Below are 26,561 nucleotides of genomic sequence, written 5' to 3'. Positions count from 1 at the left end.
CACACTCAGGCTCTGCAGGGTAAGGGTTCGTCTGGTAGTCTGTCTTTTTTAGGGGACACCTACGGTGGTGTCTGGTGATCTCTCTCTCTCTCATTTAACTACCTCTACTCTTTCAGTTTTTCCTCTCATTTCCTCTCCTCTTAATGCTTCCCCCAGCGTCTCCTCCACGGTCGGTGGTCCTGGATTGCCATCATGTAAGCATTGTAGATTACACAGTGATCAGCGAGCTCAGGGACCTGCTGAGGCAGTTCAAACTGCGAGAAGTGCAACTGGTCTTTTCCAGATTGCAGGTACGACCTTCAGCCCTCACGTTGATGAAGTTGATGTTCATGAAGAACTTCGAAAGAAAATGCCTTTTTTTTGTTTGGGTCTAGAATTCAGTTCTCATAACAAAACAGCAAAATGAATACTAAAAGGCAAATGCCTCTGTCTTTCTCCCACCTGTAGCCCTCTGTTCTGGAGGTTCTCCTCGCAGCTGATCTACAGGACTTCAGGTACACAGACAGTGTGGAGGCAGCGCTGCAGATGCAGTCAGAGAGCCTCCTCAAGGAGTGACACAAAAACCATCCAATCACAGACTGTGAAGCTGGACAGAAGCAACGTAGCAACAACACTGATCAGTGACATTCCTGATCTGGAACTATTGGGGTTTTATGAAGTTGAAAAGTGCTGAAATACCTCTCCGAGTTTACGACACTACATTAACCATCCCACAACAACATTGGATCTGAAGTCTAATACTGTGTTTTATAGCATTTTATGTTTTTGAGGGACATTATGCTTTTTGTGTGAATGAGTAAGTAATGGGAGATGTATATTTATTCATGAATTAATGTTAATAACGCTGATAGATGACCTTTCAGATACTAAATCTGAATTTGCACAATAAGGATAGGGAAGATGGGTGTGTGAATAATGAACAGAACAAAGGGATACGAACACATATACCACCTGTCATTATGTATTTATCTGTGTAAAAGGAAATGTAAGATAATAGATTTTTATTATGTTTATGTTTGAAAAGAAATGTCCAAAAATGGTTTTAATTGAATCATTCCAACGACTGATGATTTATTTTAACTGATGATAATTTTTAACACAAATCACCACATTTATACGAGGATTTTTACTGAATATAAAGTTCTCTAATGCCAAATATTACAAGTGATTCATCCATAATCAAACTGGATTAGTTTAAAAATAGACTGATTTTCGGATGATTTCCACATCACATACCATGAATCTACAGTGGGTTTTGATATACCACTTTAACACTGAGTAACAATCTGTGAAATCTGCTGTGATAAGACTTCTACAAAATGGGTAGCATCTACCAATACATGGCCTGACCAACTCCTTGCTTGCAGTATTTTCAAGCTGAAAGGCAAAACCTTTTGACATAAGGTTGTATCTGCATTAAATCTGTAATTAAATCACTTTGCAGGGATCCGTTTTCAGGTTGACATGTATTTTTCTTTCAATATGTGTAAAAAAAAACACTATTTTTTCAATGTTGTGACATATGATCACTTCCAGAGGGATACATACTTTCTCAAAGTAAACTGTTTTATCAAACCAAGAAGAATATAAGTTCAAATTGTGCTTCCTTCCACAGTCCAAAGACATGCAGGATGGGGATCGGTTTATTGATGACTCTAAATGTCCCGTAGGTGTGAATGTGAGGGTGACTGGTTGTCTGTCTCTACACGTCTCCCTGTGATAGACTGGTTACCTGTCTGTCTCTACATGTCGGCCCTGTGACGGACTGGTTACCTGTCTGTCTCTACATGTCGGCCCTGTGATAGACTGGTTACCTGTCTGTCTCTACATGTCGGCCCTGTGATAGACTGGTTACCTGTCTGTCTCTACATGTCGGCCCTGTGATAGACTGGTTACCTGTCTGTCTCTACATGTCAGTCCTGTGATAGACTGGTTACCTGTCTGTCTCTACACGTCAGCCCTGTGATAGACTGGTTACCTGTCTGTCTCTACACGTCAGCCCTGTGATAGACTGGTTACCTGTCTGTCTCTACACGTCAGCCCTGTGATAGACTGGTTACCTGTCTGTCTCTACACGTCAGCCCTGTGATAGACTGGTTACCTGTCTGTCTCTACACGTCAGCCCTGTGATAGACTGGTTACCTGTCTGTCTCTACACGTCAGCCCTGTGATAGACTGGTTACCTGTCCAGGTGTACACTGCCTTCAACCAATGTCAGCTGACGGCTCCAGCCCCTAAATACAGGATAAGCGGTAGACGATGGATGGATTGTGTCATACATTTCAAAAGTCCAGCCCTTCAGTGTTCTCTTCATCCATAATCCTGACCACGTTATGCGTTGGTTATGTGTCGAGCTTTGGTAACGATTAACCAGGCTAATACATCTTTGGGAAAGGTTCTAAAGTGGTGATGATCCAAACAAAAAAACCTATTTAGTCACAGAGAAGCTGAACGGGGGAAAGATCGACACGCTGGCTGTCAATCATGAACTGAATCCTTATATGAGTTTTGTAATTTATTGTTCCAGGTCTTCAACGGTACACGGTACAGCGAGAACAGTCAAAATAGTGCAATGGCTCAATAACAAAAGTGTGCGATAGTGGTCAGCAAAAAGTAGTCTTCCTCCTAACACTTCTCCTTCCATTCATACCAACAAACACAATGCAGGTGAACAGCTGATAACCCTTACAACCCCGCACCACGTGATCATAAATTACCATAAATGACTAACAAAAGGTTTCGCAATAACTATATGGCTCCTACAGGTTCCTTAGCAGCGACCAGTGAAAAAATTGAAATGTGCATTGTCTAGTTTCTTGTATTCAGTTCACTGTCGTGTCGGGACTCCTATCGGCTCTGTTTGGAGTGTTCATAAAGAAAAACAACAGTAATCATGTAACTTACACATTGCAACAACAAAAAAAGCTGCAGGGCTCTCAAGTTATTAACTGAGTTCAGCGTGAGATTTTGGCTGAGGCTGCGGAGTCGGAGTGGGGGTGGGGATGGCGAGCGATCGCTGAGCAGTTTGGGATCAGGGACGTACTGCAGTAGGGGTGAGAGAGAAATCCGACCGGCACCCGCTGCATTTACACCGATAATGTTTCATCATTCATGGCCGTAATAAACACTATTACTGCTTTGTATGTAGTGGAAGTCCCAGACCCACCGGGAAACTAATCGGCGTCCTCTCTGAGTTTATACCCGGAGGGGGATGCTCCGGAGGGGGATGCTCCCATTCATTGTCTATGTAAGAAGACGTGCAATGTCGTCGCGGTGCGGCAAGTTTCGAGAGACAGGGCGCAGCCTCCCACAAACTCGAAAATCTTTTAAACCGACTGTTGTCGATCGAAAATAAAGACAGATTCAGCAACTGCATAGCTTATTTCTCATCTAAAATGTTTTCAGAAACACATTTCGGTGAACTATTTTCGAAAAAGAAGAGAAATTTTTTTTCAATTATCCCGGTAATTTGTCTGCATGAGAAATAGTAGAGGTGGCATGTGAGCGTGTGAACAGGTTGAAATGCCTGTGTCTCACGCCCAATGCGTGAGACTTGAGAGCCCTGAAGCTAACCGTAATTATTTCATACTACTAAAATATTATTTTAAGTTAAACTTAAAGTTTTTTTTATTTTGTTTTTGTATCATTTAGTTTTGGGTGGAACTGCTCAGAGAACTACATCTCTAGTGTCACGCAATGTTCGTCACCAACACAGCCGTTAGCTTAGCTTGCTAGCTAGCTAGCTTGATAGGTAACAGCTATGTTCCATGCAAAAATGTAACGCTATCTTAGCCGATGTGTTTTATCCAGCGACACTTTTTTCAGCTGAATGAGCGAGACCCGTTGTTAGAGTGAGTGACGCTACATCTTCATCTTCTATGTAACACACCAAGTGTAATCCATGGCACAATTCATACAGGATACAAAAACCCTTAACACCATGAAGAGGAAGTGGAAGTAGACAGTTCCCTGTAGTGTGACGGAGATGCTCCAAATTTCAAAGATCAAAAAAATCAAAACTTTTCCAAAACCAGACAGTTAAATACAGAAACGTGGCAGTCTGGCACAACCTACTTATGGTGAGCCGAGAGAGCCGTGAATGAAAGCTGTGAGATGCGGGTAAAAGCTCTGGGGAAAAAAGAAGTAAGTGGACCTTGATTTAATATTATTTGTTCAAAACTGTTTTGTCAGGAATACACTTGATATTCTCTCATATCCAGTCACGGCTGTAGACACAAGGTGGTTAGAGATGGCTGGGACACGTTGGAATGTGCAAACAAAGACCATCAGATCTCCATTATGTTCAACACTGACCTGAGATTCATGGTGGCACTATAACATTTATTGACTCAGGACTGTGTGCTGGTTTGAATTTTATCAAAATGTCCTTTTATTTTAATGAATAAGTCTTTTCATCTCATATGAATTGATGCTGGGATGCACGGTGGTGTAGTGGGTAGCACTCTCGCCTCACAGCAAGAGGGTCCTCGGTTCGATTCCCGGGTCGGCCCGGGTTCCTTCTGTGTGGAGTTTGCATGTTCTCCCCGTGTAAGCGTGGGTTCTCTCAGGGTTCTCCGGCTTCCTCCCACAGTCCAAAGACATGCAGGATGGGGATAGGTAAATTGAAGACTCTAAATTGCCCGTAGGTGTGAATGTGAGCGTGAATGGTTGTTTGTCTCTACATGTCGGCCCTGCGATAGACTGGCGTCCTGTCCAGGTGAACCCTGCCTTCGCCCAATGATAGCTGGGATCGGCTCCAGCCCTCCCGTGACCCTGAATACAGGATAAGCGGTAGAAAATGGATGGATGGATGGATGAATTGATGCTTTCAATGACCCATGTATCTGTTTCATCAAGGATTGCTTTATATGATCCTAACAGACAAACTGGCCTATAAATTCTCATGCTCTCATTTCCTGGGAAATTTTCACGTTCAACTTTTTCACCATCTCCTGCATTCGTTCACAGTCTCCCTGAAGTAAGTAGGTCTGATGGAGTTTTATCCATGTTAGCATGTTTCATTTTATGGTTTTAAGATCTCTTTTGTCTTTTTCAGCAAGTTTGTGTCGTGGATGCGGTCCATGATGGGGGTGCCTGAGGGGTTGTTGTTGCTCCTTATTTTACAGATTTTTAAAGGAAGCGCTTCAGGTAAACACTCTGATATCTCTTCATTATGATTGTACTTTCCCTTTTGAAAAGGAAAACCAACAATGCTAATTTAAAAAGATTGTTTTGTGGTGCATATTTTCTCCTTTTTATAAACAGAGAAAGTTATACCCTGAAATGTATCCTTGAGCAGATTTAAGATAAAACATTTTTTATGACTGCACCATTACATTCAGTGAGATCTTCTTGCACATAATTTCACACATAAAATATAACATGATTAAATCATTTTTAGATATTAATTCAGAAAACTTCCATTCTAACCAGATTTTAGGTAATAGATGGAAATCACGCACTTGTACCTCTGATAATATCACACTGAAATTTGTCATTTGTATTCTGTGTAATTATACTCATAGAAGCCTAAACACAAAGTATGAAAGCATTTATGTCGATTGCATGTTTATTATCAACTTACATTTGGAAAAGCTAAAAATGATCAACAGCACATACAAAACTGTCCTCGTAATTTTTACAGGGACACTTGTCTCTAGCTGTGATTCATGTCACGATGGAGCAATCGGCATGGAGTCACAAGAAAGAGGCGACTCGTTCACCAGTGTGGAAGAAAACTCTTCAGGTCCAATTCAGTGGCTGGTTCAAATGAGGTTTAATCACTGACAGTGGAGAAAAGAAATTCACAGTGTATCTATGAAGATCCAGTCTGTTGAATGGCCTGGCCGAGTTGGATTTATACAGAACATTCGAGAGAACAAAAGGGAAGGTGTCATGAGTGGATTTGCATTGAATCAACACATGTCTCTCTGCAGAGGAAGAGACATCTGTTGATGTCTACAAGGTGTGACCGTTCTCGGGAGAGCTAGACGATGTCACAGGGGTCACTCATCGGGCCTTGATCAATGTATGAAAGACAAACAGTTCAGGAAGAGGGAAAGATCAAAGAGTCTTTTCATCAAGACTGCAAGGGTTAAATTCAATAGAAACAGCTCAGCAGGACATTTGATGTTCCCGAGAGAAAGGAACATTATATGGGGAACAAATAAGAAATGTAAGGTAACACATTTTCTTCTACAATTCCCCATTTTGTCCTATAGGACAACAGTAAATACACAAGAAAATGTAATCAAGTGAAGTAAGAAAATGACAATACATCAATTCTACACAATTCATCGAAAACATCTGGAAATAATTCTTTAAGTACGTCGTGAGTAGTTCTTTGAATCATCATTCTAGTAGTCACCTTAGCTGTAATAATTTTACACATTGCTCTGACACAACAAAAAATAACAACAAAAAATATAAAACAGATTAAACCGACAAAAACATACTGAACTATATTTGTTCCCCAAAGACCAATGAGTGTTTCCAACCATTCAAAAGGGCTACTAATATTGCTGGTGTGCACTTCATCAGCAATGTGTTTAACGTGTGCAATGACATCAGAAAGGCTAGCATTATAATCTGGCACATAAGTACAACATTCAACACAAATCACTGCATAACCACCCTGGGATGCTAAAAGATAGTCTAAAGCTGTGGGCAGGAGGCGTGGATGAGGTTGAAGTCCAAATTATTAAAGTCCTTGTTGGTCATGGAGGAAAGCATGAAGTGACAATTTGAAATTCTTGTCATGTCCACTTCCGGTACATCCCTTTTCCAGCTGGGACGGAACAAAAAGAAGCCGCTGTGGCTAACCTAGAAAAGTTAATGTCAAGTGTCGGACAAGCTGTAGGTGAAGGGCTGTAGTCCGAAGTCCATATTCTGGGAGAACTTCTTGGTATTGGATAAAACAGCGAGTCACAGTTCGAATGTCCCATGTCATGACCAACTCCGGTACCTTTAATACACCACTTTAATGGTCGTGAAACTACTCTAAGAGGGATGGCAGCAGGGACATCAGTGCATGCCTGACACTTGCTTGTGGATGTTTTGCAAGGTAAAGGGTCTCAGTTCAGGTGTAACTGGGCACAGTTCATGGGTGTAAGATGTGTGTGTATTTAGGTGAAGAAAATGTCACGTGTCGCAGTCAGAAATGGGCCGAGCCATCAGGGGGAGGCCTTCATTTGTGCTATGTGGGATGAATCCACATACGTAACAATTGGTAGAATTTGAGCTGTGATAAGCTACCATCCTAGTCAGGTTGATATAGGTGTTTGTGGAAATCATTTGGTCGTGTGTGGAGATTGTATTTGGTCCAGTTTCCCGTTTCTGACGAAGGCTGGAGACTGCATTCGAGGAGGGATGAGCTATCCCTGATATGCTTCTTTCTGGTGGCTCCATAGCTGCAGTATTAAGAAGGAGATCTTCCAAAGCAACTTTCTGTCCCCATTGCTTAATACTGGTACTGCAAAGGAGCCACAGAAGTGATAATCCGGTCACAAGCAGCAGCCATGTTGGTGTCGCTCATTAGCATCTGGTCAGAACAGCACCGTTCCGGGTTGTTCTCCTGCTGGGCTGTTGATCTTCACTGGTCCATGTTGGCATCCTGCTGGGCTGTTGATCTTCACTGGTGTGAAGAGTGGATCCATGTGGGGTGTCACACACTTCATGACAGTGTTGTTGGTCAGCAGTATTTGAGATGGACCGGTCCACCTGGGCTGGAGAGCGTTCCTTCGCTTGAACTGCTTCAGGGTTGAAATCACCAGGCTGGAGGTTGTGACAGTCCCCATCAGTGGGAGGCGTCTGGGCTGCGATCACCTGTTAGTGCAGAGCTTAGACAGAAGAACACAGTTCCTTGCAGAGTTCTCGTGTGATAGAGGAGTTGAAATGGGTGCCGTCGTCGCTGTTAATCCAGCGTGGGATCCCAAACAGGCAGACAATGTCTCTGAGGAGCAGAGTAGTCACTGTTGTGGTGTCTGCTTTTCTTCAGTCTATGTTGAAAACATATGAATAAAAAAACAATAACAATAACATGTGAACATATGACTCTGTACAAAGTCAATCAGCATATTTACAAAAGAGTCCTCACGGGGGGAATGCTCTTCTTGGTTTGTGTCGACAAAATTGTTTGAATTTAGGGACATAACAGGAGCAACATAAATCTGCTTATTGCAGCAATCATTCCCCATTTGCTCCTGTGAGTCACACCATGTGTCACACAAACAAGTTGAGTAAGCAAGAAATGTGTGGCTAATGCGCGGCCGTCGCAGGAGCTCCACAATTCATAAAACAACACAACCAGGCAGAGCGCTCAGAGGTGTCGGGGGCAGCTTGTAACGTAGCCATGTTAAAGCAAAGAGCTCAGCTTGTGGGGCTGAGCATGGGGGGTGGGAGGGGGTGGGTGAGATTCTAGGATCTCAAATAGGGGACCAATTGCATAACCTGAGTCAAGTGTAGGGCTCTCTGATTCCCACAATGCACATAGACTAAAACGCAGAATCTGACAAGAATACCTGTAAAACGTGGAATTTCGTGGAATTTGTCAAAATCTGAAAATCAATGTTTTCTCGAACATTATAAGAGTTTGTTACCATACCTAAGCTGAAAGAAAAGGGAAAAGGGGGGGGGGGGGGGGGGTTAAACGTTGTGTAATCAACGGGAACACCGCCTCACCCAGCATGTCTGAAAAGTGAAACATAAATAGCAGCGAGTGGATTGACAGGTACGCTGATTTTAGACACAGCGAAAGTCAGGGGCAGGGGACTGCTAGAATTTCTTTATTTTGATCTATCACCTACACGATTAGACACTATTTGATGAAAAAATGCTATAAAATTGTAAAATACTGAATTTCTATAAATGAAAACAGAAAACAGAATTTTGAAAATTGAGAACGGAAAACAAAATTTAGAAACATTTAAACAGAAAACACAGAAGTTCGAAAAATGGAAAACAGAAAGCATGGAAAAATTAAACAGAAACCGGGATTAAGAAAAATTAAAACGGGAAGTACAGGATTTGGGAAAATTTAAATGGGAAAACATCGAATTTAGAAAATAAAAACGGAGAGCATTTTATTCTGGAAAAATAAAAGGAATTTTCAAAAATTAAAACGGATTTCATAGGGTTCTAGTCAAGTACTCCAGTGGGAGAGCGGTATGAGCTACCATCTACAAACAAATTAACTCAGGTTTTGCAAGTGGTGTGTCTAGTGGTTCGGGACGGGGTGAGCATAATGATCAACTAAGATCAACTTTCACAACTATATGGCTTGCCATCAATTAGGGAAGGAAGGAGGTAAACAGAGTTAAGAGGTGATCAGAGTTAAGAGGTGATCAGCACTCAATAGTAAGGTTAGGTTTGGAAAGAAGGGTGAACTCATAACAAGTCTGTCTAGAGGAGGAAAAATGTTGCGTTTCAGAGCGGAAGACAACATGGGAGACAGAGTGGGGGGCAAATAGTGTTTAGTGGAGATCTCAGTACCATGGAGGAGGTAGTTTCCACAGCGTGACTGAAATTAAAAAAAATACAGTGATCTGGGATGAACAGAACAGGAGGAGAGGATAGTGGTTGGATCTGGAACTACAGGAAAAATAGGGTTAACACATCATTAACTGCACTGAGGTCTTATAACTTGTCTTATTTGTTTTGTTTTTTGTTTTGTTTTTTTTGTATGGGCAAAATGGGAGTGTTACAGAGGCTGGAGGTAGCTATTATTATTCCTTGTTCTAACAAGGACACAAGATCACAGGTGCAATTCCAAGTTCTGTGTCGGGTTTAAGGGGATACTGGCGTTTCTTTGGGAGTGGTTTATCTGGGTTGACATTATTTTTTACACTAGAAGCAGAAAGAATCAGTCCCACATCATTAGGGTGGGAGGAACACAAAGCAGGAGGGATCTGGGATGAAGATGGAAGGAGGTTGTAGATGGAGAAATAGGCTGGGGGGGCTAGGTGTGGTTCTGTCTGTGACAGAGTTGAAAAGATAACAGATTGTGGGTCAAAAGAGACACACAGGATGTACCCCAAAGAGCCAACCTTGTACAGTGGGTAACTGGCTACAGTATCACAAAATGTTTTGTCATTACAACATTGGAATAACTTTACCATCTTGCCCAGCTCCAAGGTGTCGTATTTGTTAGCAGTAGCTACTGCGATATGGGGAACACCGTTATCCTTCTGAAACATAGGTTGTTGAGTGAGAGGGAGGTTGCTCTTTCATCTTGCTCAGCTTTTTGAGTATACTCAGAATTTGGAACTGCATCGTGATGAGCTAGACAATGGAGTGAGGGAAACCAGAGCAAAGAGTCAGATATTTCAGAAATCAGCCAAGAAAGGAAAGGAGAAGTGGGTTGTTTGGTTATATGGTTATAGATTGTTTGAAGTTTTAAAGAAAGTTGAGGAGAGGGCAACTGCCAAGCATAGGTCACTGATGCTACAACAGGGAAACCTGTTGTAGCATAGAAAACACAGTATTAACATTAGCATCAGGTACATCAAGATATACCCCATAAGGGGTGCATTAATGGTGCAGTCAAATTGACATAATAAATCACGACCCAGTAAGTTCAGAGGGGTATCAGTATTTGAAAGGCATGTTCTCTAGATAGGGGGCCTAATTCCACTGTCATTGGAGCACTTACTGGGTTTTGTTTAGTGATGCCGGAGACGCCTACTGTGTTTACAACCTCAGAGGACAATTCAACGTTTCAAGTTACAATTCAAGTCTTTAGGATTGATGGCAAGTCATATAATTCAGTTAATTTATCCCTCTTTTTTTTTCTTTTTTTTTTAGAAAAGAGAAAAAATAAAATAAAAATGCACAAGCGAAAATAATAATGAAACACTAATAAAAAATAGGATAAAATAAAAATTAAAACCAACATAATTATTGACGAGAAATTTAAAAATGAAAATAATACATTTAAAAAAATTAAAAAAATTATATTAACAAAAGGTAAAAATTAATTAATATAGACAAAAAAAAACAGCAAACTAGTTAAGATAAACAATAACACTTAAAGGACAAGGTACTAACAGTATGTGAAACCTGAAGTAATAAAATAGAAAAATAATGTATTTACAAAAAGACTAAAATAGCAACAGGTAGGTTGCTGAAAATGCATTAAAACAGACAGACAATCAACTAGTTACAGAAGCAATACTGCTAAACAGTGTTGTGCCTGAACCTGTTCATTGAACGATAGTTCTTGAACTCGTTCATATTTTGGGCGAACGTGAACTGAACGTACTCTATTTCTGCCTGATGAACGCTACTGTGAATGCGTTCATCCTGGTGTCTGTGAACGCTCTCTCAGTTTAACTCCGTTCAATAGGGTGGCAGATTTGTATAGAGCATTCCAGGCAAAAACCAGGCGAAAATAAAAAAAAATAATAATAAAGATAAAAATGAAATACAGTAAAAATAAAAATACAATTGAAACAAAAAAATATTATAAAATGATTAACAAGAAAATAATAATAGTACTAAATATTGAGAACAATATTTTGACATAAAACAGGGCAAATTAATTGATACAGAAACAACCAGCTCAAACGAAATGATAATACTAGAAGGATAAGGTACAGTATTAGTTATGAGAAACAAGAAATCATAAAATTGAAAAAATGAAATGTTTACAAAAAAATACTAAAATAATAGAATGTAGGTAGGGTGAAGTGAATTAAAAAAAATAAACAAATCAACAGGCTAAAGAGAAGCCAGAATACTAAAAGAACCAACAATTTAACTATAGTAAAGAACAAAAGAGTAAATAACAAAGGGCAGGGTGGGGGAAACTAATTAAAACAGAAAGACAAACCAACTAGTTAGAGAAGGGATAAAGGGCAAGTTACTAACAGTCTTGAGTAACAAGAAATAAAAAAAATTGAATATAACGTATTTAAAAAGAAAACTAAAGTAGGTTGGGGAAAATTCATTAAAATAGACACACAACCCAACTAGCTAAAGAAGTGATTCTACACAGTGAAGAAACATTTGTATTTACATGAAAATAAAGTGCTCTTAGCCACGTGGTTTATCTCAAAACAGCAGTCGTGAATCACAGTGATCAAAAGGCTATTAACTAACGGATAAGGAACTAGAGCTGGAATGTTGTGTTCAATTGTAACCTCCTGAACAACTACTCAATTCCAGCAATCATTTCTCACAGCAAGAAAACAACATTTTTATGGCCACATGCTGCCTTAAATCACAGCAAAACACAAATACACAACATTGACAAATAAGACATTACAATGAGCTCATACAACTGTCAAACCGGTTATACACACCTCATTCATTCAATATAACAATCTTTTACAAAGAGAACCACTGAAATCCATAAGATTACCGAGAGTTTCACCATGCAAATCGTCATACTACAATAGGAATTATGATACTCTGTACGGTAGACTGGTTACTCCATACACTAATATCCACCTCATATAAGAATCTGTTACACAGAGAAACTCTCAGACTCACAAGGTCACGGAGAATTCCATCATGCAAAGTGTTCTCATACTACAATAGGAATTATGATACTCTGTATGGCAGACTGGTTACTCCATACACTAATATCCACCTCATATAAGAATCCGTTACACAGAGAAACTCTCAGACTCACAAGGTCACGGAGAATTCCACCATGCAAAGTGTTCTCATACTACAATAGGAATTATGACAATATAGTGTCAGACTGATTCACTCCACTAAAATTGTCTACCTCACATAACAATCCTTCACATAGAGAAACACTCAGACCCATAAGGTCACGGAGAATTCCACCATGCAAACCGTCATTATGCTACCAATAGGATTTACGATGACATGAGCGGCGGTCTGGCTACCCCTACTTCAATGTCATCGACCTCACATAACAATCCCTCACATAGAGAAACACTCAGACCCATAAGGTCACGGAGAATTCCACCATGCAAACTGTCATTATGCTACCAAAGGCCTTTTTTTTGCTTAAAACTCACCAGAACAGCCTGCAGTCAACCGCTGCTATTTGAAAATTTAAATCGCGTTACGGGGGTCTATGGAAGATCCGGACCTGACACAGGGTATTGTGAATATCAGCAAAAGTTAGGAATTTTACAAGAGGCTTCCTTTACCCTTTGAATTTGGCGCCGATTGCTAATATTCAAAATCACTCCCTCCAGTCCAGACGTCCTCTAGCCCAGGGTTAGCGAGTTGCCGACAACGCCATATTGTGGAAGAAAACTCTTCAGGTCCAATTCAGTGGCTGGTTCAAATGAGATTTAATCACTGACAGTGGAGAAAAGAAATTCACAGTGTATCTATGAAGATCCAGTCTGTTGAATGGCCTGGCCGAGTTGGATTTATACAGAACATTCGAGAGAACAATAGGGAAGGTGTCATGAGTGGATTTGCATTGAATCAACACATGTCTCTCTGCAGAGGAAGAGACATCTGTTGATATCTACAAGGTGTGACCGTTCTCAGGAGAGCTAGACGATGTCACTACAGGGGTCACTCATCGGGCCTTGATCAATGTAAGAAAGACAAATATTACGGCGACAGTTCAGGAAGAGGAAAGATCAAAGAGTCTTTTCATCAAGACTGCAAGGGTTAAATTCAATAGAAACAGCTCAGCAGGACATTTGATGTTCCCGAGAGAAAGGAACATTATATGGGGAACAAATAAGAAATGTAAGGTAACACATTTTCTTCTACACCAGCCAGGGACTCTCTTGTATCTGTAAAGATGGTTTTGCTGGCGATGGTCTCACCCGTTACGATACCAAACTCTGCAGTAACTCGTCTTGCTGCAGCCAAGGTTATCACTGGTCACCAGACAGGGGCTGTGTGGACACTGACGAGTGCTCCATCCCTGATTCGCCCTCTACCCAATCTCAGGTTTGCCAAAACACCCCAGGGTCCTTTGAATGCCTGGCGCCGTCCTCCAGGACCAGATCGGGCCCCTCTTCCCAAATTGTCCAGTACAACTGTGGACACACCGATTGTCCTTTAGGCATGGACTGCATCGGTAATAATGGGTCAATGCACTGTGCTGACCCCTGTGAGCACTACACTGTCCTGAATGATGAGTGGCGTGCAACGAATAACACATCAAATAAGACCCACTGTGACCAGTCTATTAACTGGCAGGGCTGGTATCGCCTATTTCTGGGGCAAACCAGTGCTCATATTCCAGAGAGGTGTATAGACTCATACAAGTGTGGAACCGATGCCACTATGTGGATAACAGAACCCCATCCCACACACTCAGGCGATATTGTAAATCGCATAGTGTGTAATGCTTTCGCCGGCAGCTGCTGCTATTTTAGCTCACACACAATCCATGTCAAGCTCTGCTATGGAAACTACTATGTCTACAAACTTGTGAAGCCATCCACATGCAACCTTGCATACTGTGCAGGTATTGTTGGATTTAAAACATCTCCATACTGTGACAACAAATTCACTTTTCTCATCTAGACTAGTAAAGACTAGTAAAGAGACTATAACTATCCTCCTCTTCTTAAATTGAATGTCCATTTATGAAAAAACAATCATCTCACTCTTGTAATGTATTTATTGCAAACAGAGGTGAACGGAACAGGCCCTGCAGTCTTACCAACCACACCTGCTCCAACACCTCAGTACTCCACCACTCAGGAGCCAACTAACATCACTGCCACAGCAGCAGCAGGCAACAGCACAGCAGCTGAGGGTCAGGTCCGGCTAGCCAATGGAGGACACACTTCCTGCTCTGGCCGAGTGGAGGTCTACCATGGTGGACTGTGGGGGACGGTGTGTGACGACGGCTGGGACCTGGTTGATGCTCAGGTGGTGTGCAGACAGCTGGGCTGTGGCAGGGTCCTGTCAGCACCACCATTTGCACACTTTGGAGAGGGCACAGGGCCCATCTTGTTGGATGATGTCATGTGCACAGGCAGCGAATCAAATCTCAGTGAGTGCAGCCACCGAGGGTTTGGATCTCACAACTGTGGTCACCATGAGGACGCTGGCGTCGTCTGTGGAGGTAGATACACATTTTTATAATAAGTTATATATATATAAATCCATTGTTTTGGTGTTTGAAGTTCTGTGTAAAATAAGTTCAAACATTTTAAATTTGTTTTGTGTCAAAGCAACAAGAAATGTGTTATTTGTATAACTTACACAGACAAATGTTGTGCTTACTGTGTTAAGAATTTAGGAAACTTGTTAAAAGTATTGAAATAATTGTTATTGCAATCATGAAAAACTGTAATGCTGATGGCAGCTCAGGCAATAGTTGTCTTGTGAGTTCACAGAGACTTTTCTTTCAGTTCAACCAGAACTCAACAGCACAGCAGCTGAGGGTCAGGTCCGGCTAGCCAATGGAGGAAACAGCTCCTGCTCTGGCCGAGTGGAGGTCTACCATGGTGGACTGTGGGGGACGGTGTGTGACGACCGCTGGGACCTAGTTGATGCTCAGGTGGTGTGCAGACAGCTGGGCTGTGGCAGGGTCCTGTCAGCACCACCATTTGCACACTTTGGAGAGGGCACAGGGCCCATCTTGTTGGATGATGTCATGTGCACAGGCAGCGAATCAAATCTCAGTGAGTGCAGCCACCGAGGGTTTGGATCTCACAACTGTGGTCACCATGAGGACGCTGGCGTCGTCTGTGGAGGTAGATACACATTTTTATAATAAGTTATATATATATAAATCCATTGTTTTGGTGTTTGAAGTTCTGTGTAAAATAAGTTCAAACATTTTAAATTTGTTTTGTGTCAAAGCAACAAGAAATGTGTTATTTGTATAACTTACACAGACAAATGTTGTGCTTACTGTGTTAAGAATTTAGGAAACTTGTTAAAAGTATTGAAATAATTGTTATTGCAATCATGAAAAACTGTAATGCTGATGGCAGCTCAGGCAATAGTTGTCTTGTGAGTTCACAGAGACTTTTCTTTCAGTTCAACCAGAACTCAACAGCACAGCAGCTGAGGGTCAGGTCCGGCTAGCCAATGGAGGAAACAGCTCCTGCTCTGGCCGAGTGGAGGTCTACCATGGTGGACTGTGGGGGACGGTGTGTGACGACCGCTGGGACCTAGTTGATGCTCAGGTGGTGTGCAGACAGCTGGGCTGTGGCAGGGTCCTGTCAGCACCACCATTTGCACACTTTGGAGAGGGCACAGGGCCCATCTTGTTGGATGATGTCATGTGCACAGGCAGCGAATCAAATCTCAGTGAGTGCAGCCACCGAGGGTTTGGATCTCACAACTGTCGTCACCATGAGGACGCTGGCGTCGTCTGTGGAGGTAGATACACATTTTTATAATAAGTTATATATATATAAATCCATTGTTTTGGTGTTTGAAGTTCTGTGTAAAATAAGTTCAAACATTTTAAATTTGTTTTGTGTCAAAGCAACAAGAAATGTGTTATTTGTATAACTTACACAGACAAATGTTGTGCTTACTGTGTTAAGAATTTAGGAAACTTGTTAAAAGTATTGAAATAATTGTTATTGCAATCATGAAAAACTGTAATGCTGATGGCAGCTCAGGCAATAGTTGTCTTGTGAGTTCACAGAGACTTTTCTTTCAGTTCAACCAGAACTCAACAGCACAGCAGCTGAGGGTCAGGTCCGGCTAGCCAATGGAGGAAACAGCTCCTGCTCTGGCCGAGTGGAGGTCTACCATGGTGGACTGTGGGGGACGGTGTGTGACGACGGCTGGGACCTGGTTGATGCTCAGGTGGTGTGCAGACAGCTGGGCTGTGGCAGGGTCCTGTCAGCACCACCATTTGCACACTTTGGAGAGGGCACAGGGCCCATCTTGTTGGATGATGTCATGTGCACAGGCAGCGAATCAAATCTCAGTGAGTGCAGCCACCGGGGGGTTGGATCTCACAACTGTCGTCACCATGAGGACGCTGGCGTCGTCTGTGGAGGTAGATACACATTTTTATAATAAGTTATATATATAAATCCATTGTTTTGGTGTTGTTTGAAGTTCTGTGTAAAATAAGTTCAACGTTTGATATTTGTTTTGTGTCAAAGCAACAAGAAATGTGTTAATTGTATAACTTACACAGACAAATGTTGTGCTTACTGTGTTAAGAATTTAGGAAACTTGTTAAAAGTATTGAAATAATTGTTATTGCAATCATGAAAAACTGTAATGCTGATGGCAGCTCAGGCAATAGTTGTCTTGTGAGTTCACAGAGACTTTTCTTTCAGTTCAACCAGAACTCGATAGCACAGCAGCTGAGGGTCAGGTCCGGCTAGCCAATAGAGGAAACAGCTCCTGCTCTGGCCGAGTGGAGGTCTACCATGGTGGACTGTGGGGGACGGTGTGTGACGACGGCTGGGACCTGGTTGATGCTCAGGTGGTGTGCAGACAGCTAGGCTGTGGCAGGGTCCTGTCAGCACCACCATTTGCACACTTTGGAGAGGGCACAGGGCCCATCTTGTTGGATGATGTCATGTGCACAGGCAGCGAATCAAATCTCAGTGAGTGCAGCCACCGAGGGTTTGGATCTCACAACTGTCGTCACCATGAGGACGCTGGCGTCGTCTGTGGAGGTAGATACACATTTTTATAATAAGTTATATATATAAATCCATTGTTTTGGTGTTGTTTGAAGTTCTGTGTAAAATAAGTTCAACGTTTGATATTTGTTTTGTGTCAAAGCAACAAGAAATGTGTTAATTGTATAACTTACACAGACAAATGTTGTGCTTACTGTGTTAAGAATTTAGGAAACTTGTTAAAAGTATTGAAATAATTGTTATTGCAATCATGAAAACTGTAATGCTGATGGCAGCTCAGGCAATAGTTGTCTTGTGAGTTCACAGAGACTTTTCTTTCAGTTCAACCAGAACTCGATAGCACAGCAGCTGAGGGTCAGGTCCGGCTAGCCAATAGAGGAAACAGCTCCTGCTCTGGCCGAGTGGAGGTCTACCATGGTGGACTGTGGGGGACGGTGTGTGACGACGGCTGGGACCTGGTTGATGCTCAGGTGGTGTGCAGACAGCTGGGCTGTGGCAGGGTCCTGTCAGCACCACCATTTGCACACTTTGGAGAGGGCACAGGGCCCATCTTGTTGGATGATGTCATGTGCACAGGCAGCGAATCAAATCTCAGTGAGTGCAGCCACCGAGGGTTTGGATCTCACAACTGTCGTCACCATGAGGACGCTGGCGTCGTCTGTGGAGGTAGATACACATTTTTATAATAAGTTATATATATAAATCTGTTGTTTTGGTGTTGTTTGAAGTTCTGTGTAAAATAAGTTCAACGTTTGATATTTGTTTTGTGTCAAAGGAACAAGAAATGTGTTATTTGTATAACTTACACAGACAAATGTTGTGCTTACTGTGTTAAGAATTTAGGAAACTTGTTAAAATTATTGAAAATATTGTCAAAGCAATTGTGAAAACCTGTAATGCTGATGGCAGCTCAGGCTGTAGTTGTCTTTTGAGTTCACAGAGACTTTTCTTTCAGTTCAACCAGAACTCAATAGCACAGCAGCTGAGGGTCAGGTCCGGCTAGCCAATGGAGGAAACAGCTCCTGCTCTGGCCGAGTGGAGGTCTACCATGGTGGACTGTGGGGGACGGTATGTGACGACGGCTGGGACCTGGTTGATGCTCAGGTGGTGTGCAGACAGCTGGGCTGTGGCAGGGTCCTGTCAGCACCACCATTTGCACACTTTGGAGAGGGCACAGGGCCCATCTTGTTGGATGATGTCATGTGCACAGGCAACGAATTAAAACTCAGCGAGTGCAGCCACAGAGGGTTTGGATCTCACAACTGTGGTCACCTTGAGGATGCTGGCGTCGTCTGTGAAGGTAGATACACATTTTTACAGCTAAAGGCACCCAGCATTTGGGGCCCATAACTGTGGTCATGTTGAAGATGCCAGTGTTGTTTGTGAATCTAGGTGTCATTTTATATTTTGAAATGCTTTGACATAGCGTATTTCCAGTCTTATCTAATTTTTCTCACACTTTTAATTGGTGAACTTCCTCTTCCTCTAGTCGCACACCCTCCTCAGCCTACTCAGCTTATCTGTGGCCGTGATAAACTCCACCTGGGGCTGGATCTGGCTGGCTTTACAGCCTCTGGTTTGAACCCCTTCTCTGGCAACATGGCAGTCCCCAACTGCTCCTGGGTCAGAGTGCGTGATGATGTTGTGTGGTATGAAATGGAGGCCATTGCAGGTGCCTGTGGAAACACATTGAGGGTAAAGACTTTTTTGAATGTAATCCGAATCAGGTCCTCCACCTGAAGGACATTTTCTCTAACCATTTGACCATGCTGCTGCTGGCAGATAGCACATCCTCTCACACTATAATAATCATCCATTCTCTGTGTTGCAGACCAATGGCACACATGCTATCTACTCGAATAGTTTATTTATCTACCCAATAAACAACGCATCCTTCATCCTTCCTGTGAATCTTCCCTTCTCCTGCTCGTATCCCCTGACCACAGACACCAGCCTGAATGTGGCTGTCAGACCATTCCTGGCGTAAGTAGCCTTTTATTGTTGTAAAATAAAGACGTGCCTCTGAGTATAATTATGTGATTATGGCCTTTTTCAAATGATTCTGATGACGTCCCATCACAAAAATGACCATAAAACTGGTTAAAAGGGGTCTTGAGGTGTGAGCATACATTGCTGTCTGTAACAGTGTCTTTTTTTTATCTGTGCACTACCACTGTGTGGCGTCAACACCACAACAATTATCACACACAGACAAGCTAATTAAAAGACAAATCACAGATTTTATGCAAAAGAAATCTCATTGAGTAAAACTTAACTTCAGAGGAATGACTATCTCTCACTTATGTTTTTGTTTTGACGTAACGGTTCTGTGGTAATTGGCATCCGATGGTTCAGGGCTAATGGCAGCAGCATGAAGGTAAAGGATGTCTCCAATGGTGAATTGTAGGATTTTTTTCTTTTTTGCGGTTGTTGCTTCGTCCACTGGCTATGGTTTAAAGAACACAGCACAAGAACACCGGAAACATCAGGCACCGCAAGGATATACCTATAACTATCCACCTGATATCAGTATTTTTTTCTCAACAGGCTGGAAGGGGGCATTTCAAGCTCTGGTACCAAAGCCAAGGCCTCCATGTCTCTATTCATCAACTCCAACTACATAGAGACTCACCCAGCAGGTCTGGTCATCCTGCCAGTGGGCTCACCGTTGTACGTAGGCGTCTCTGTGGAGGAGAGAGATCCCAGCTTTGCAGTTGTACTGGAGGACTGTTACGCCACTCACTCGTCAAACCCTGATGATTCCACGCAATACCCTCTCATCCAAAACAAGAAAGTATCCCTCTTGATGAGGAAAAGTTTATTGTAAAGTGATGTGTAATGGTCCTGATGACCCGCTCCCTCCTCTCTCCCAGGTGTCCCACTGACCGCCGACAGGTGTCGGTGGTTGAGAGCGGCTCGTCCCTCCGGGCTCGATTCTCTGCCCTCTTCTTCCTGCTCCAGAATGAATACAGAGACGTTTACCTTCACTGCCGCCTCAGCCTGTGTGACCAGAGGGGCTCCTCTTGTGTTCCGGTAAGTCACACATTTCAATTCATCAATAATATTCATCCATAATCAATGCTGCTCAAACAGTGGCTTTTTAAATTTAATTGTTTTCCTTCTCTCTCCCACCATGTAGCCTTGCACAAGGAGGACCTATCGCTCTGTTTCCAACACTCATCCTCTGGATACCCTCACCATTGGACCAATTATTTGTGAGTATGAGTTTAGGTTGTGTGATGTCTCAACATGATTAACTATATGGAATCAATAACCATGATTTTTCTCTCTTTCTTATTTATCTTCAGGGAACAAGTCACCTGAGTGAGCTGTTAACATACAGCAACAAAACAAACACATTCCATATTGTGATATTATTGAAATGATTTCTTTTTTAATCTGGTGTAACATTGCATAGTAAATCCTACCACACTCCACTGCCTTTGTGGCTGTGGAGTTGATGAAAGTGAAGGGACCAATACTTCTTCTCTGTGTTTATTACCAGTACAACCCTGATGTGAATAAATGTGGGCTATATGACTTTATGTATGCTTATGCTTCTACGATTTTTTTTTGCATTTGTTTATGGCACATTTTCTCATTGTTACTTAGACTAAGAATATGTTTAAACAAAAGCATGGCTTATTGTCTGACACAATCTTTCAATAAAATATTTTGTTTGTATTACAGTATCTTTGTGTTTCTATATTTGGGTATAAAACATTATAAAAACAAAAGGCATCAGTCTCATATAAGGTATTCTTATTCGTGTTTACAGTTTTTTATGAACGCTAAAAAAAATGTCAATACTTTTAACAATTTTCCTGAACTCTTAACGCACCATCACACCTACAACACACAATTTGCAAAACAATGAATTTCATGCTCAAAATCATACGTTATAAACTAAACTCCAACACTAATTTTGAAAATACAATAATACACTGTCTATCAAACACTAACACATGTTCTCTTCCAACAGGAACATTTAGTCAATCATAGCACAATGTCATAAAAAACACTAACATCAGATGTGATTACAGAAACAGCATTATTATTACTATGTGTCAGGCCTGTCCTTATACAAGAGACAGTATATTGTAGCGATCATAGATTGTGTTTTGCACTGCGGTTTCTTTTGAAGCCTCTCTACATTTTTGTTTTGTTGGGTTTAGTAAATGCATGCATTTTGTTTACAAAAAATTAATGACCCATCTCAGAGTAGCTTTATAGAACATACGGCTTATGAAAAAACTAAAAAAAACAGAGACAGAATTGCTGCAGCAAAGGCTTATCTGCAAGATAACATGGTACTCATCTTCCTCTCCCTTGTCCTGGTACTCGTCTTCCTCTCCCTTGCCCTGGTACTTCTCTTCCTCTCCCTTGTCCTGGTACTTCTCTTCCTCTCCCTTGTCCTGGTACTTGTCTTCCTCTCCCTTGTCCTGGTACTCGTCTTCCTCTCCCTTGCCCTGGTACTCGTCTTCCTCTCCCTTGTCCTGGTACTTGTCTTCCTCTCCCTTGCCCTGGTACATGCTTCCACTTCCTTGTCCTGTTACTCGTCTTCCTCTCCCTTGCCCTGGTACATGCTTCCTCTCCCTTGTCCTGGTACTTGTCTTCCTCTCCCTTGCCCTGGTACATGCTTGCACTTCCTTGTCCTGGTACTCGTCTTCCTCTCCCTTGTCCTGGTACTCGTCTTCCTCTCCCTTGTCCTGGTACTCCTATTGCTCTTCCTTGTCCTGGTACTCCTATTGCTCTTCCTTGTCCTGGTACTTGTCTTCCTCTCCCTTGTCCTGGTACTCTTCTTCCTCTTCCTTGTCCTGGTACTCGTCTTCCTCTCCCTTGTCCTGGTACATGCTTCCACTTCTTTGTCCTGGTACATGTTTCCACTTCCTTGTCCTGGTACAAGTCTTCCTCTCCCTTGTCCTGGTACGAGTCTTCCTCTCCCTTGTCCTGGTACATGCTTCCGCTTCCTTGTCCTGGTGCATGCTTCCACTTCCTTGTCCTGGTACAAGTCTTCATCTCCCTTGTCCATGCTTACATACTTCCTTTTATCAAACCAAGAGAATATAAGTTCAAATTGTGCTTCCTTCCACAGTCCAAAGACATGCAGGATGGGGATCGGTTTATTGATGACTATAAATGTCCCGTAGGTGTGAATGTGAGGGTGACTGGTTGTCTGTCTCTACATGTCAGCCCTGTGATAGACTGGTTACCTGTCTGTCTTTACATGTCGGCCCTGTGACGGACTGGTTACCTGTCTGTCTCTACATGTTGGCCCTGTGACGGACTGGTTACCTGTCTGTCTCTACATGTCTCCCTGTGATAGACTGGTTACCTGTCTCACTGCATGAAAAGTCGGATTTTCGTCCCTGTAAACGCCCAGAAATCTCCCTAATTTTCGGGAGTTAACAACAATTTACAGGCTGCGAACGCCGCGTTCGTCTGTGCCGAAAATTGTCGAAAACGAACCACAGTGAAGGCTCTAATTAGCATATGAATAGCAGCGAAACCGCGCCTGGCCAGAGATGGCTTGAATATCCTCACTCAGGATTGGATGAAACCACTAGTTTTAAACAAGTATAATCGCTCGTGATTGGTTGGCAGATCTGGTCATTATAAATGTAAAGCCAACCCACGTTGGCAGATCTGTCACTATTGGTCAACCTGATGAGTCATTATAAATGTAAACCCCACCGCCGTTGGCAGATGTGTTACTATTGGTCACACTGGGTCTTTTAAACAAGAATAATCACTAGTGATTGGTTAGCAGATCTATCACTATATATATATATACATATATATATACACATATATATATATATACATATATGTTTATATATATATGTATATTTATACATATATATATACACACATATATTTATTTTTATTTACTTATATATTTATAAATATAAATATGAATGAATTTATTGAGGAAAGGAAAAATTGCCAGGAGGAAGTATTCAAAGAAAGAGCTTTATTGACAACACAACACACAACTGTACAAATTTGCCCACACAACAAACAAATGAACTGGTGACATTCTGTCCGAATTTGGTCAATTTTACAGCCGCCTGCGGTGCGTGGCCCTGTACTTGGGAGTCTTCTCTAATCGCGACTGTAGAGTCGCACAGAGCTCGGTGAGCTCCTGGCTACGAGAGGATGGAGGTCGCACAATCCATCCAGACACCCCGCCAACGACGCCGTCCTCCTCATCAGACATCATGTCTGTGGTGGCGCACTTCCAACGGTCCACCTCATCGCCAGCAAGCACACTCCGTCTCGCTTCCAGCAGCTGTAAAACAATCAATAAAGACAATCAGTACTGCGCGATGCACTGCGCATGGACACAACACATCTATTAATGCACCTGAAAAATAGGTTTAGGTAGGTTTGGTCACATTGACCAAAAACGGATCTAATAAATCTAATAAGTCTTACCCTCGTTCTCCTGGAACGACTCCGAGCTGACCTCTTCACAGCTTCCGCCTGCGATGCGAGATCAGGCTGTGTGTGTCTGAAGCTCCTGCGTACCGTTTCATAGTATGTCTTACAGGCAGCTGGAAAACAATTAAATGAGTGGTATGAATGAGAACACTTAAGTCACAGTAAAATTAAAACAAGGAAGAAGAAAACAGTAAAAGTTACTTACACACAATGGCGTCACTATCAGAGTCATAGAAATCCGGACTTGCGGACAAAGCTCCGAGCAAGTAAGAGGTCACAGCTTCGTTATGAGGCGAGGTTCGTCTGTGAAAACAAAATGAACAGTTAAGATCGGTATCTACTGTTAACGCATCTATTTCCTTATACAGCAGAATGAAAGCATATTCTTTAAATCGTACCCTTGCTCCGGTTCGTAGCACCTACAATTCGTCTCCGAGTTGTGAAGACGGCGTACTGCTTCCTGTAAAAGACCAACAACATACACTTAACAAAGCAACTTAACGTTATACTGGTTCCTCTCTCTTGTTCTTTTACAAGGCTACTATGCTACTTTTAGCTTGGACTATTAGCTTTTAAGCTACTTTTAGCTTGGGCTTGCTTTGCTAATTTTAGCTTAGCTAGCAGTCACCGAACATATTCTTACCGCAATCATCCTGAGAGTCTCCAGCAGTCCTGGATATAAGAATTATAACATTTAAACCACATTTTCTTAAGTGAAGCCTCTCAGAGCAGCATCCCTCCTGCCGGTGAACGTGAACGTCTCCTCATCGTTCCCTCCACTGAATGAGGCGCCCGGTGTCTGCATCCGTCCCTTTAACGGACAACGGTGCACGGCGTTATTAATCACCGTTAGTAAATATATAACCACGGTTTAACATAAGCACTATAATATTAGTTAACGTCGGTAAAAACGGCACATTTTCCGCTTCGCTTGCGCTCGCTAACCCCTATGGTAAATTACCGTCAGTAGGCTAGCCGGCTGGCAGGACCTTCGATTCGTAACGTTAACGCACAATGCCAACAACAAAGTAAAGTAACGTTCATTATCAATACGATTTAAAAGTCAGCTGGAAACATAAAAGTCATGTTACAGTATACTTACATGTGTACGCGGTTTGTGTCGGGCTCCTTACCAGAATCACCGCAGTCGTCCGCCATTATCCAAAACTTGTGAAGTCAGACGAGCCGCAATGCATTTTGGGAAGTTGAGTAGATTTAGCAAGGTCCGCTGTATACTCAGAAATTCTTGCCAATGCAGTATACATCCGGGCATTTCTCACGTACACAAATTCACATACTATTGTATGTGAACGCACTACGTACTCAAATTGACGTCACAATTAAGTACGAGTAGGACGTTAGTATGGCATTTCGAACAGAGCCGAGATCTATGATCTATGAACCCATCCTTGACCCTCTAGCAGAACTACGACCAGCCATTATAAAGCAGTTTATAGTTGTTAATGTTGTGTCAAAAGGTACTGCATTTAAACATGTTATTGCGCAAGTTTCCTGGCTTCATCCCCATCCGGACAGACATTTTTATGGAAAGCCAATAGAAGTTTGGAGCTTGCAGGGAACAGACACGTCATACCCAGCATCATTTCTGCCTGTTGAGCGCATTGCTGGGAGATGTGTGGTGAACACATCCACTGTGCATTTAAGCAAGACCAAAGAAAGGGTCACTGTAGTCATGCCACTATGCACAGTGGTTGAGCTCTAGGAGACTGTGATGTTGTTTGCATGAATGTACATTTTACCTTTGTGGCAAAGCCTGATTAAAAGTAATTGTTGAAGCAAATTGTTTTGTGTATCTTTGAATGAAGATGAAATTAAGTTATATCTTTGAATGAAGATGAAATTAAGTTAACACCTTTCAGAAAAATGTCACCTGGGGGAAAACTCCCCCTGCTACCCTGATTTAAATTTGTATAGCTCACAGCATTTTCATTTACATGTTAAAGCCTCCCCTAGGATTACGGGGAGGGGGGTCATGGGGGGACAACTGCCAAGCAAGGCCCACGTCAATTCCTGGCAATTTACGTCAGTTTTCGGTGTTTCCTGCAAATTGCCGTTTGCAGTCGTAAACCTGAACTTCCACGGCAATTTACAGGGCCGCTAACTGACGAAAATCCCACTTTTCATGCAGTGTCTGTCTCTACATGTCGGCCCTGTGATAGACTGGTTACCTGTCTGTCTCTACATGTCAGCCCTGTGATAGACTGGTTACCTGTCTGTCTCTACATGTCAGCCCTGTGATAGACTGGTTACCTGTCTGTTTCTACTTGACAGCCCTGTGATAGACTGGTTACCTGTCTGTCTCTACATGTCTCCCTGTGATAGACTGGTTACCTGTCTGTCTCTACATGTCGGCCCCTGTGATAGACTGGTTACCTGTCTGTCTCTACATGTCTCCCTGTGATAGACTGGTTACCTGTCTGTCTCTACATGTCGGCCCTGTGATAGACTGGTTACCTGTCTGTCTCTACATGTCGGCCCTGTGATAGACTGGTTACCTGTCTGTCTCTACATGTCAGCCCTGTGATAGACTGGTTACCTGTCTGTCTCTACATGTCGGCCCTGTGATAGACTGGT

At 42.4% G+C, this 26,561-nt stretch overlaps 2 protein-coding genes across 2 annotated transcripts in view; both read left to right on the top strand.

Annotated features, from left to right (window-relative positions):
- The window catches only part of slc26a11 (solute carrier family 26 member 11), a 6,728-nt gene extending 5,672 nt beyond the window's left edge, over nucleotides 1-1,056 (top strand). Inside the window, exons 13-15 of the mRNA XM_084005188.1 lie at nucleotides 1-19; nucleotides 157-290; nucleotides 448-1,056. The exon at nucleotides 1-19 is cut by the window's left edge and continues 81 nt beyond it. Of these exons, the coding sequence (XP_083861314.1) occupies nucleotides 1-19; nucleotides 157-290; nucleotides 448-555 (261 nt within the window). The 3' untranslated portion in view covers nucleotides 556-1,056. The remainder of the gene's footprint in view (nucleotides 20-156; nucleotides 291-447) is intronic.
- Nucleotides 1,057-13,867: 12,811 nt separating this feature from the next.
- The window catches only part of LOC311011545 (scavenger receptor cysteine-rich domain-containing protein DMBT1-like), a 44,174-nt gene continuing 31,480 nt past the window's right edge, over nucleotides 13,868-26,561 (top strand). Inside the window, exons 1-14 of the mRNA XM_084006579.1 lie at nucleotides 13,868-14,413; nucleotides 14,582-15,019; nucleotides 15,309-15,653; nucleotides 15,943-16,287; nucleotides 16,577-16,921; nucleotides 17,211-17,555; nucleotides 17,844-18,188; nucleotides 18,478-18,822; nucleotides 19,012-19,217; nucleotides 19,354-19,505; nucleotides 20,070-20,313; nucleotides 20,397-20,555; nucleotides 20,662-20,737; nucleotides 20,831-20,846. Of these exons, the coding sequence (XP_083862705.1) occupies nucleotides 14,008-14,413; nucleotides 14,582-15,019; nucleotides 15,309-15,653; nucleotides 15,943-16,287; nucleotides 16,577-16,921; nucleotides 17,211-17,555; nucleotides 17,844-18,188; nucleotides 18,478-18,822; nucleotides 19,012-19,217; nucleotides 19,354-19,505; nucleotides 20,070-20,313; nucleotides 20,397-20,555; nucleotides 20,662-20,737; nucleotides 20,831-20,846 (3,767 nt within the window). The 5' untranslated portion in view covers nucleotides 13,868-14,007. The remainder of the gene's footprint in view (nucleotides 14,414-14,581; nucleotides 15,020-15,308; nucleotides 15,654-15,942; nucleotides 16,288-16,576; nucleotides 16,922-17,210; nucleotides 17,556-17,843; nucleotides 18,189-18,477; nucleotides 18,823-19,011; nucleotides 19,218-19,353; nucleotides 19,506-20,069; nucleotides 20,314-20,396; nucleotides 20,556-20,661; nucleotides 20,738-20,830; nucleotides 20,847-26,561) is intronic.

This window comes from Eutrigla gurnardus (assembly GCF_963514095.1).
Source record: "Eutrigla gurnardus genome assembly, chromosome: 3".
NCBI classification, from domain to species: Eukaryota; Metazoa; Chordata; class Actinopteri; order Perciformes; family Triglidae; genus Eutrigla; species Eutrigla gurnardus.
The sequence above is the reverse complement of the archived record's forward strand: the minus strand, read 5'-3'. Positions and strand labels throughout refer to the sequence as shown.